The sequence below is a fragment of the Argopecten irradians genome, chromosome 10 (assembly GCF_041381155.1).
Source record: "Argopecten irradians isolate NY chromosome 10, Ai_NY, whole genome shotgun sequence".
Lineage (NCBI taxonomy): Eukaryota > Metazoa > Mollusca > Bivalvia > Pectinida > Pectinidae > Argopecten > Argopecten irradians.
In genome coordinates, this window is record NC_091143.1 from 31,209,135 (window position 1) to 31,222,130 (window position 12,996).

General features: G+C 33.6%; 1 protein-coding gene across 1 annotated transcript in view; it reads left to right on the forward strand.

Moving 5' to 3' along the window:
• Nucleotides 1–566: 566 nt before the first annotated feature.
• LOC138332654 (dmX-like protein 2) overlaps nucleotides 567–12,996 on the forward strand; it is an 89,952-nt gene continuing 77,522 nt past the window's right edge. The window contains exon 1 of the mRNA XM_069280650.1: nucleotides 567–748. Coding sequence (XP_069136751.1) covers nucleotides 662–748 — 87 coding nt within the window. The 5' untranslated portion in view covers nucleotides 567–661. The remainder of the gene's footprint in view (nucleotides 749–12,996) is intronic.

Consider the following 12,996-nt stretch of genomic DNA (forward strand, 5'->3'; position numbering starts at 1 on the left):
TTCTGCAAATTCAATTTGGTTGTCTGTATGTAGGTCTAGTCTAGTTGAAATCAATTCCTTTTACTTGTATTTTTTTTCATTGTCAGTTTGTAGGGACTTCTTGTTCTAAAATTTGTTTTTATACTCAAATGTAGATTGTCTATGTCAGCTTGAAACTAATTAAAAACTCTGCACTCGTGTAGTGTCATTGGTACACACAGAAATGTTTACTCAAGTGATGAATTATCTGAATGGGGATCAAGGAGACACAAAACGAGACATCAAACGGATACGTTGATGGCAAGCAAAGTGACAAAATATCCAGAGGCGTTTTTGTCACGTGTACAGTCATTTGCTACTAGATATTCTCCTTTGTTTCAAAATTGTCCAAAAACATTTTTTCATTAACAAATAAATCAATATCTTTTTTTACATTTTAAGCCTTATCATATATGACCGTTGAACTGTGATTGTTTATTATTGTTTCAATGTTTAAGTCCGACATAAAAACTGTCAAAAGTATCCTGAGGCTGTTTAGCCAAACAGGAAGTGTAGAGTTGTCCCCCTTGCAGATAAATTGATCCAAGATGGCTGAGACAGAGGAGGAGGTTCTGTGTAGCTGGATATTTTCTATGTATTCTGTCAGCCTGGTGGAGTAAATAAGCCGACTTCACACGTAACAATGAATCGGCATCAAGTACTTACGGGTGCTTGCAATTCTGGAGATCAGTGCTATTCTGTTGGAAGCGTTGAAGGAATTCATTTCACGGTAAGTCACGGCAATATGTTTACGGTATCGATATTTTATGTTTTTATTGATTGATTGGGAATCTTTTAAGGGCAGACGATCGATTTAACCGTGTCGTTGCCAGAAAGTAAACGCAGCATTTAATGCATTAGTTAACGTCGTTTATAATCAAATAGTATATATTTTGCATTGAATATTTCAATTTCTAAATACGGACTTCTCATTATGGTAGGATGTTGTTCATGTGTCTGTCAAATTAAACAAGCGACACTTCCTTGGTATGGGCTTGATGCATATCTATGTTTAGCACAGATCCTGGACATTTCCGTATTGACAGAAATTTTACTGTTATGTCGTCGTAATTTTTGTGTATTGGTTTAATTTCCTGAACTCATTTCTGAGAAATGTGTCTACTGAGTAGAGGTCTTGATTTCAATAACGGTAAACACTCTTAACAGTAAAACAGAATAAATCATGTGCATTTCATTTGAATAAGATAATTGCTGAGATGCCAATAAAATCAGGTTTTAGTTTAAAGCCGACAGAATAAATTCCAAACAGGATCTATACATGTACACTACAGGTCATGTGATAATGCTAGCAGACGATTTCGGAATGTAACAGGTTATCTGTTAATTGAAAGCTGTTTATTTACATTATGTACTAATACACCTAACACTCTATGACATTGGAGAGATTCACCTACTCCTTCTGAAAACAAATGACCAAAATAGTATTGATCAAAGATGCAAGTGTAAAAAAACTTAAGCTTACATATTTACATGGAATTACCAGTGAAAAGGATTAGTACTTATAAGGACCTATTATATAGGACAGGTGCTAATGTTACATAACATATTTATAGAATTAGCGACATTTTTATTGTGTACACATGGAATGTGTTATGTAATGTTAAATAAACCAACATGAAAACTTTACCCTAGATTTCTTAAGGAAAACAAAAATGCAAGGTTAAGGAGAAACATAACTCCCATTGCCATTGACTAGACTCACTCTGTGAAAGTGAGTGTCTCCTATATGGAGTTACATAAAACGAATCCTCATCCCTTAATTGCCTCAATTCATTGATTTTCTAGTTTGCAGATGACCATCTGTCCCATAAATTTTCTGTACATGTCAATTACATCAGCCAAAGGTACATTTTGTTATGACAGATCTCTACATTTAAGAGTTAGTGAGCTTTAATTTCCATTTCAATTGTTTGCAATCTGATTAAAGTACAGATCACCTTTATACACTACGTTATACATGAAAATGGTGATCTGTTTGTTAATCAGATTGAATCTGAATAAATCCAATTGTGTAGTTTGTCCGTAAATCTCATGTAGCAATGTGCACTTTCCATTTGTTAGAAGGTTCTATCTCATGCCAGTCAATGGAGGTGCAGGTTTCTATTCTATATACAAGTAATTTCCATATATCATCCTCAGGAAATTACACTTGATGAGATTGCAGAAATCTGTTAAAAGTCTTTAAAAAAAAAATGAAAAAGTCCAGGTCCTGACGGCTACAGGTGTTGAATTCTTCAAATTTTTCTGGCCAGACCTTCGCTTTTTTATATTCAAAATCCTTATTATTAGGAATACAAAGAGGTGAATTGTCTCCACACTCAGAAACAAGGTGTCATATCCATTCTTCCTAAGTGACAGACCTAGAGAATTTATCAAAAACTGGAGACCTAATTTCACTTTTGAATGTCTGTTATAAAATATTATCTAATTGTGCTTGCGACAACGTATTAAATCTGTTCTTGAAAACATAATTCACGAAAAATCAAAAGGGTTTTTTAAAAGGCCGTTTTATCGGCGAAAATATCAGACAGCTGTATTGACTTGTTGCAATTTGCAGAGGAAGAAAAATTACTCATGGTCTTCTTCTGCTGGTTGCACTTTGAAAAGGCCTTCGATTCTATCATATCTTGGAGCTTCCTTGACAAGGTCCTTACTTTTTTTAATTTTGGTGATTTTATCAAAAAAAGCAATATTTACACTAACAAAAACAATGCCTCTCTGACTGTTACTCAACATGGCTTTTTTTTTCTGAATTTTTCCAATATCGGCCGAGGCTGCAGACAGGGAGATCCAATATCGACCCCTATCTTTTCATAATCTGTGTTTGAAATTTTGGGGATTACTGATTAGAAATAATAATGAGATAAAGGGCTTTTCTAATCGGGTCGAAGGAATTAAAATTATCTCAATATGCAGATGATACAAGTCTTACCTTGATGGTTCAGAAAAGAGTTTAAAGAAGACGCTTGATCTTCTTGATCAATATGCCAAGTACTCTGGACTAAAACCCAATATCGAAAAAACTAATGTATATGGTTTGGTAGTAAGAGGCATAGTGTTGAGAGGTTGTGCATTGCAGAGGTCACTTAATTGGGATGATAACACCTTTTACCTTTCCTGGGAGTTAAATTTCAGTCTACAAACATAAGTGATATTACTTAAAATTAAACTTTGGACAGAGTAAAATGAAAGAAATCAAAGCAAATTATTCATTGTTGGCGTCAAGAAGACATTTTAGTTACTTAATTGGTAGAACATTTTACTGTTGTCCAAAACAATCTATACTCATTCAATAGCTACTCATTTATCTTATCAAGCCTTCCTAAACAAACAATGAAAAAAATAAAAAAAAATTGGGGTTTTTAAAGTCCTGTAGACACAGCTTTTGTACCAATTTTATATGGAAATGGTAAAAGGAGACAGAGTCTCTAGAAACCAAATTGTTCAAAAACTACTTAGTGAAGGTGGTCCTTAAGATGATAAAATGTTGAATATATATATAAAAGTCTATGACAAATAGCCTGGATAAAGAGATTGATAACCAACAATAAACACTTGCAATAATTATTTTTGAAAACAATTCTGGATAAAAGTTTAAACATCACTATTCATATTTGGTTCTGATTTTCTAAAAATTAAATCAAATAATATAAGTAATTTGTTTTGGAAAGAAGTATTGGCTGCACCTTCTTTCATTCTATAATCTAAATAGAGAAGAAAATCCTTTTTATGAGGCCCATTGTGGTTCAATCCTAATATAAAAATTCAGAAACAAAGTCAGGTTTTTTTCGATCAATGGTCAAAAAATGGAATAAATTTTGTTTATGACATGTGTAATGTGCAAGGAGAGTTGATACAAAATTACGAGAGGTATTTTGTGATATCTTTCTCTTTTCAAACCAATGATCACCAATTTCTATGGTGTAAGAAATGCTATTTTGTCAAAATGGTTTTTTCTTAGAATCATAGAACTGATATAACTTCTTCCACACTGTCCCCCTCATATGCATAAGGTTTTAACAAAATAAAACACATGGTATTTCAGTGTATGGACATTTTTATTAAAAAGTTAGCTGTTAAAAAGAATTATCAAGAAAAATGGTCATATGATCTTGATCTTCATGGCGGATCATTCCTGGTTGGAAGAAGGCATGCTCCATTTTACTTAAATCTTCCTCTGATTCTAAACTTCGGTGGTTTCAATACCGAATTGTACATAGAATAATATCTACAAATAAATATTTATATACAATAAAAATAATAAACTCTCCTCTTTGTTCCTTCTGCAAAGGAATTTCTGAAACTTTAATGCATCTTTTTTGTGAATGCCGTATTGTCTCAAACTTTTGGGAAGACTTTTCCTTGTGGGTTGAGACCAAGACAGAATTGCTTTAGGACTTACCAATATCGGAATAATATTGGGTTTTCAAAGTCACAAATTTACAAATGTAAATTTTTTAGTTCTTTTAGCCAAATTTCATATATAATAAGCTCAAATATACTAATGATCCCCCATCTGTCATAAGTTTTAAAAGAGATCTTGAATATTATTTCAGGTTAGATGAGTATACCAATAAAAAAAATCTAACTCTAAATGTTTTCAATAAAAGGTGGGAACACTTAAAATTACTTATTTCATGACTATCATAGCACTTTAATTCGATGCAGCTCATGTGTGGAAGTGTGAGTGAATGTTGTACATTCAGATTTTATATTTTCTCCTTTATAACTCAACAATTTGTTTTTTTTTTCAAGATAATGAATGCTGAGATGCCAATAAAATCAGGTTTTAGTTTAAAGCCGACAGAATAAATTCCAAACAGGATCTATACATGTACACTACAGGTCATGTGATAATGCTAGCAGACGATTTCGGAATGTAACAGGTTATCTGTTGAAAGCTGTTTATTTACATTATGTACTAATACACCTAACACTCTATGACATTGGAGAGATTCACCTACTCCTTCTGAAAACAAATGACCAAAATAGTATTGATCAAAGATGCAAGTGTAAAAAAACTTAAGCTTACATATTTACATGGAATTACCAGTGAAAAGGATTAGTACTTATAAGGACCTATTATTATATAGCTAGGACAGGTGCTAATGTTACATAACATATTTATAGAATTAGCGAAAAGGTAACATTTTTATGGTGTACACATGGAATGTGTTATGTAATGTTAAATAAACCAACATGAAAACTTTACCCTAGATTTCTTAAGGAAAACAAAAATGCAAGGTTAAGGAGAAACATAACTCCCATTGCCATTGACTAGACTCACTCTGTGAAAGTGAGTGTCTCCTATATGGAGTTACATAAAATGAATCCTCATCCCTTAATTGCCTCAATTCATTGATTTTCTAGTTTGCAGATGACCATCTGTCCCATAAATTTTCTGTACATGTCAATTACATCAGCCAAAGGTACATTTTGTTATGACAGATCTCTACATTTAAGAGTTAGTGAGCTTTAATTTCCATTTCAATTGTTTGCAATCTGATTAAAGTACAGATCACCTTTATACGCTACGTTATACATGAAAATGGTGATATGTTTGTTAATCAGATTGAATAGTTTGTCCGTAAATCTCATGTAGCAATGTGCACTTTCCATTTGTTAGAAGGTTCTATCTCATGCCAGTCAATGGAGGTGCAGGTTTTCTATATTCTATATTATACAAGTAATTTCCATGATTGATCTATATCCAATATATGTAGTCTCAATTTCAAGTTATCCTAAATTGCACTGTTCCATGTGTACAGCTGTTTATAAGACAAGAAATAAAACTTCGGATCATGTAATACTGATGAATATACCAAGGGGAGATTTCTTTTTGGTCATGACACAACATAACTCTTGTGTATCTTGTCATGCTGCTGCCCCTGTCAAGGGATGCTGATCACATTTTTCTCAAGATTGTCTCCAAATCCAACTCCCTTTTTGGGAAAGACCCAAATATGCGCATGTATACAGTAAAACCTGTCCTATTGAGTACCTATACATTAAGATCGAGCACCTGCTTTATAAGACCACTTACATTAATTGGTGTCCAAATAGACCAGACACCTTAAGCTTGACTTGCCTTAGCTCATCTTTATGTATATATATATTCCTTGAATGGTCATTATAGACAGGTGACTGTTCGACTAGCTGCAATATTGTAGCTCAAAAGACTTTAAGACAGATAACGGTGTCGACCGAAAGGTACAGTTGGCTGGGTACGTATATTCGTTCTAATGTTCGACCAGCCTATTGTTGCTTTATAACATGGGGTGTAATTATTTTACCACTTTCAGACAGGTATACACTTAAAAGAAGGAAATTTCTGTATACAACATACATGTATTTGGTTTTTTTTTTGTCTCTCATCTTTTCATTTCATTAGTACTTAACAGCACAGGTAATGCATATGTTTATCTGTAAAAAAATCCTTACAAGAGTTGCTGCCCACACCAGGTAATCCATCTATTCTAAACACATGTAATTCATTTTATAGAGTTTTTCAATTTGTTCAAGTTCAACTTGCTTGTATACAGTAAAATGTATACAGTAAAACTTGTCCTATTGAGTACCTATACATTACGACCACCTGCTTAATAAGACCACTTACATTAATTGGTGTCCAAAAATGCCAGACACCTTGGCTTGCCGTAGCTCAACTTTATGTATTCCTTGAATAATCATTATAGACAGGTGACTGTTCGACCAGCCTATTATTGCTTTAATTATTTTACCACTTTCAGACCTAAATATACACTTAATAGAAGGAAATTTCTGTGTTATAAAAATGCAACATATTTGTTTTTTTTTGTCCCTCATCTTTACATGTATTTGTATTTACCAGGTAATGCATATGTTTATCTGGAATAAAAGCTTACATGAGTTACTACCCATACCAGGTAATCCATCTATTCTAAACACATGTCATTCATTTTATAGAGTTTTTCAATTTGTTTAAATTGTACTGATACATGTATATATGTAGGATGATTGATAATGGATATGTGCTAATTAGGTACACATGACAATTAAATGTATTTACATGTATACAGTATTTTTCATACCTATATAGGTGGGGTCGAATATCATATACATGTACCCAAATGTCAAATAACCTAATTTTCTTCCCAATTACTACATAAAATTTCCATTTGATTATTGATTAAATCTCTTGAGGGCCAATTACTTTTGAAGGCCTTATTAAAAGCTAATACTGTATTGGGTTTTTGAAATGTATAATCATAATGTATACATTAACATGGATTAAGTTATTTTATTGACACAGTTGTTTAAATCCAGAAAAGAAAAACATTGGTATTTGTAACAATTTGTGGTTTTAAATATTTTACGTCTGTTGATTTCTGTGTTTCTTTAAATTCTAACATGTTTGGTTTAAATAGATGCCAATGTCAGTTTTTCATCTAATTGTATCAAAAATGTTGCAGGAATACACCTTTATCACTTTTGATATGATTTAAAGACTAAAGTATGATTGAGAAATATAATAAATAAAATATAGGAAATAGACTGACACACAAAAAAGTGCATAGCAGGATTAGCACATGTATGTAGTGCCTATACTAGTAGAATATGTAATACCATAAAATCAACGTAGTCTTAAGCTTGTATGATGCATTTTCTCTCTGGTTCAATATATCACTCTATAAAATGTTTAAAGTATATAGATATGATACCATTTGTGCATGTCTAATAATTTTATCCTGTTTCTACGGAGTGATTTGTCAGTGTTGGCCCAATGATCATGACCCTAATTAATTAACCTTAGTGATCCTCATCTTCTTGTACAACATCACTGTCATATGTACAGCAGTTAAGATGGTTTCATTGTTCCCCAGATGGCGGCACAATAGAATTGGAGAACATTAATTAGGGATAGAGGTACTATGGTGTCCCTATGGAGTTATAGTTACCTGGTATAGAAGGATTTATTTACTTCTGTACAACTGGAATTGGCAGTCTGTGTGCACAGTGTGTGTTCTGTATTATCAAGTAGCATGGCAATTTTAGACAGTAAAACTAATGCAACAGAGAACACCGGGGTACCCTTTTATTATCCCGCGCCCAACAAAGTTGGCGGGGGATATACAAATGGGTTCCGTCGTCCGTCCGTCCGTCCGAATGGTTTCCGGAGCAACTCTAAAACCAGCAGAGATATTTCCATGAAACTTCATAGACACATTGTTCTTATGGTCTAGTAGTGCCTTTTGCTATTTTCAGGTTTTCATTTTTTGCACTTTTTCCGTAACCATGGAACCATTGCTGAAAATATCATATTTTTGTACCAGGTTTGTTTCCGCAGCATAACTGGAAAACTGGTTGAGATATATGCAAGGAACTCCATAGGCACATTAGTCTTATGGTCTAGTAGTGCCTTTTGCTATTTTAAGGTTTTCACTTTTTGTACTTTTTTCTGTAACCATGGAAACATTGCTGAAAATGGCAGATTTTTGTGTAAGAATCGTTTCCGGAGCACAACTCTAAAACCAGCAGAGATATTTCCATGAAACTTCATAGACACATTGTTCTTATGGTGTAGTAGTGCCTTTTGCTATTTTTAGGTTTTCACTTTTTGTGCTTTTTTCTGTAACCATAGAAACATTGCTGAAAATATCATATTTTTGTAGCAGGTTCATTTCCGGAGCATAACTCTAAAACCAGCAGAGATATTTCCACGAAAACTTCATAGACACATTTCTTTTTATGGTCTAGTAGTACCTTTTGCTATTTTTAGGTTTTCATTTTTTGCACTTTTTCCGTTACCATGGAAACAGTGCTGAAAATATCATGGTAAATGGTAAATGTTACTTTGCAAAACTCCACCTATCTTTGTGTATATAGTCTAACATAGATGTCAAGGCTGTATACCTGATTCAACAATTGCAGCCCCGCTGTACTTGAATTATACTCCATCTTTCTTTAGCTCAACTTCCTTTTTCCTGTTTTTTTCATACACATAAGTCTCCACAAACAAACTTACTTCAGCTTTGATATCTACTTTGGCGGGGGATCTGAATGACTATGTCCTTGTATAAATTACATCACTGCCTCTGCTGGGGATCAAGCTCAGGACCTCTGATGCCCAACGTTAATCGCCCTGGATGCTTATTGGGTTGTTTATGGTGATCACTTATTACAGTAGCAGTAAACCTACTTATTTTATTTAATATAATTTTATTGGCAAATTGATTTTGATGAATAGCTAATTAGTCATGTGGTGAATTTGTACGCATGTTCTATACCGTGGCCAGGCCAGTACACGTATATAATAATTGATTTACTAACAACAAAAGGAAACACAATCATGATCAGGCCATTCAGATTTTAATTAGTACTTTCTGGTTAGAAAAAGCATAAAAATGCTTACAACTAATTATAAGATATATATATTATACCAGGTTTATGCTTACACTGATATTAACACACTCAAATATATAGAGAGAGATTTCATTAACATTTCAAGTATATACCATGGCAATTTTCGACTCAGTAAGCGCCCTTATGGCTACAAACGTCCCATTTCATTTTTTTAGACCACAATTTCACTTACCGTTTTCGACCCAATAAAATAAGTGCCCCCATCCCTATCACCGCCCTCCCCCTTTTTTAGGCTTCAATTTCATTTACGTTGAATTAGATGCACACTGAAAATATGGAAACGTTGGTGGTTTTCTGAGCAATTATTTTTGCAAAATAATTTATGGCTTATTTCGTAGAATAATTTTATGGAAGACATGTCCAAAATTTGTTTCTATTAAGCACCACCTGAGTTGCTTCAATTTTTTAAGCTTTGGGCGCTTATTTGGTTCAAATAAGGTACCTCAAATTATTTGCGGAATGAAACTAATGAAAGCTGTGTAGGTGTCTCTATTAAATTCTTTTGCAAATTGATTGATAGCTTACTTTTTTTGCAATAATTTTTTGAAAGGTTAGTCCAACTATACTCCCTGTCAGCTTAATGAAAAATATAGTATATGTTAGACATGTAATTGATGCCATGGCCAGATCAAAGTTATAAACTTATATACGCAAGCTGGATCTGTTTTATCAAATTTAAACATATGTGACAAACAAATAAATAATTGATCCAATAATGGTTACATGAAATAAAAAACTAAATCAATTTATATTCCAGTATTATTGTACTTTTACATTAATATAACATGCATTTTTCCAGTTCAATCTTCATTGAATCACTGTAGAACATAATAAACGTGAGGATACTATGTAATCAAATTACTATAATTTGGGGGACTAATTCCTCCCTTTCAATCAACAGACAAACATAAAAGTATGTGGTCTTTCTCAGCACTAATGCAGTAATGTTCTAGTCATTCCAAGCAGAATGCTGATATTGCTCTTCGCTGGTGTGTCATTTCATCTCCATTGTCTCCCCCAGATTTTGAATTCGATACAATTCGTTATTGTTGAAAATATCAAAGTTTATGTGGTTCAGGCACAGGTTTATCATTGTTTATAGTCCGGTTTAGAATTAATTACCAGTTTCTGAAGGTGACTTGAGTAGGAATATTGATGGAATATTTCTGTTATGCTCACCCACGCAACACCCACACGCCAATGTTTACCAATGCCCGAGAGAGCCTCCGCAATCAAGGCAAGCAGCGAAAACACATGGATGTTGTTATTGATGTTTTGGGGCATAAAAAAAGCAGACAAATAATTCTTGAATTTCTCCTTTGTTTGTGTAAGCCATTTATTTCTAACTGCCTTACTGGGAATCTATACAACTGTTTTGAACCTTATGTGCTACAGGAGCAATGCTATATTGTAAAATGTTGGCATTATGTTGTACAGAGTCTGTCCTCTCGGTTACCAGGTCCAGTATTAGTGACCCCAGATTTCTTATGGTTAGATATGAAGGGGCTTATAATAGCTCTGTTAGCTGTAAGTCAGACTTGACCACATCGGTTAAATTGTGATTTTAACTCCTAACATTTGACAATTTATGATTAGAAATAATCACAGAATGACCTTAAGACTTCTACTGGCATACCTGGGCCTTTGATTTCTAAAGAATTCCTCTGTCTTTCCACACATTCACTTTATCAGAAGCCTTTATTATGAATCATTGATTTACTATGTAAGCTGATATACATTATGTCACTTTGACCTTTGCACTTTGACCTTGTTCTATTTCAAAAGAGGCTTTCTGGTCTGAATCTTCTACATTTATGCATTAAGATTATTTCTTGTATTTCATTCTTGCTAATTATATAAGGTCATGACCATGGGTTCACCTAGACAAGATGTGTACTCTAACCTATATTTTGACTTATGACTTATATGAAAAAATATTGTTCAGGGTTTGTAATTGTTTGTGGTCCTATCAACAGTCACCAGTCATTTAAATCTGATCATGATGGGGGATTATAAACATTTAGTTGACCTTTGATAATCAAATCTTTGCCGTTCAGAATCTATAACAATCAAATCTTTGCCTTTCAGAATCTACAACTATCAAATCTTTGCCCTTCAGAATCTACAACAATCAAATCTTTGCCCTTCAGAGTCTACAACAGTCAAATATTTGTCCTCCAGAATATACAACAATCAAATCTTTGCCCTTCAGAGTCTATAACAATCAAATCTTTGCCCTTCAGAGTCTATAACAATCAAATATTTGCCCTTCAGAATCTATATACATGTATAACCATCAAATCTTTTTTAGTATATACACATGTAATTGTAAAATATTTGCCCTTCACATCAGTCCCATGTTTGCCTTTTAAGTCTATCACAATCAAATATTTTTCTGCCTATGACAGTTAAATCTTTGCCCTTCAAACTTCCATGCAAAGACCCCCAAATACACCTGAGAATTCTGTGTCTGTAGTTCCCCAGCCTCTCTAAACTATCCTATGGACCATTGTCATATGGACATGTCCCGGGTGATGATCTGCTGAGATTGCAGTTCGAGAATAATGTAATGAATTTTACATAGTATTGATTTTGCCAGCCAAGTTATTCTCTCTCACACTCTCAAATAGCCTGCCAAGTCTTTTACTTGGAAGTTTTATGGTGCAATGCATTCCATAATGTTAGAATTACAGGCGACATAAAATGGCCATACCCTCCTGTTATCCTTAGATCCATTTATAGCCTTCGCTGAGAGACATCGGAATAAAAAACGAAAAACCGCTAAGCATTGATGTTTTTTGTATCACAGAAAACTGTGTCTTTGTTTTTGCTTAAATTGTGACAATTGTCCAATGTACATTATTGCTTATTGCTTATATACTGTCAAACCTGTCTAAAACAACCACACATGGGACAGAACAAAATAGTCTTTATAGCCAGGTGGTCTTTATACACAGGTTAAATTTGTTGAAGTTGGTCAATTGGGACCCTGCAAATGTGTACTTATTAAGCAGGGGGTGTTTTTACAGAGGTATTCGCTAAAGCAGTTAAGGGTATGTGTAGCAAATCTGGAAAACTCCTCTGTGAGTAATAATTTCCAGTGATCAGACTACATACTCAACAAATTATTGGAACTCATCAAAATTGGAAAATTTGTGCTAACCTTAGACAATTTGAATTCCTACAGAAATAGCTGCGGTTTATTTAATTTTGTGATTGGGGACTTAAGGAAAAATGAAAAAAAAATCAAATATTCTGAATATGTGTACATATCAGTATCATAGCAGTCAAAGACATCTTGGACAATTATATGAGGATTTTGGAATTTTCCGCAGACATATGACATTTATGTCTTGTCTGTAGAGAACCTATCTAGCTTCTTAGGGCTGCATGTAAGTATAAAGATTGTCAATAATCAGGTTGAACTTTACGACAACGAAGACAGATGCCTCTGACGGTTTCCTTTTGATGGCAATTATACTCGTTCATAGAGAAGATGTTGGCATGATTAATAGTCTCAGAGAAAATGATGAGTAATGTATTTTCTTTTGAGAA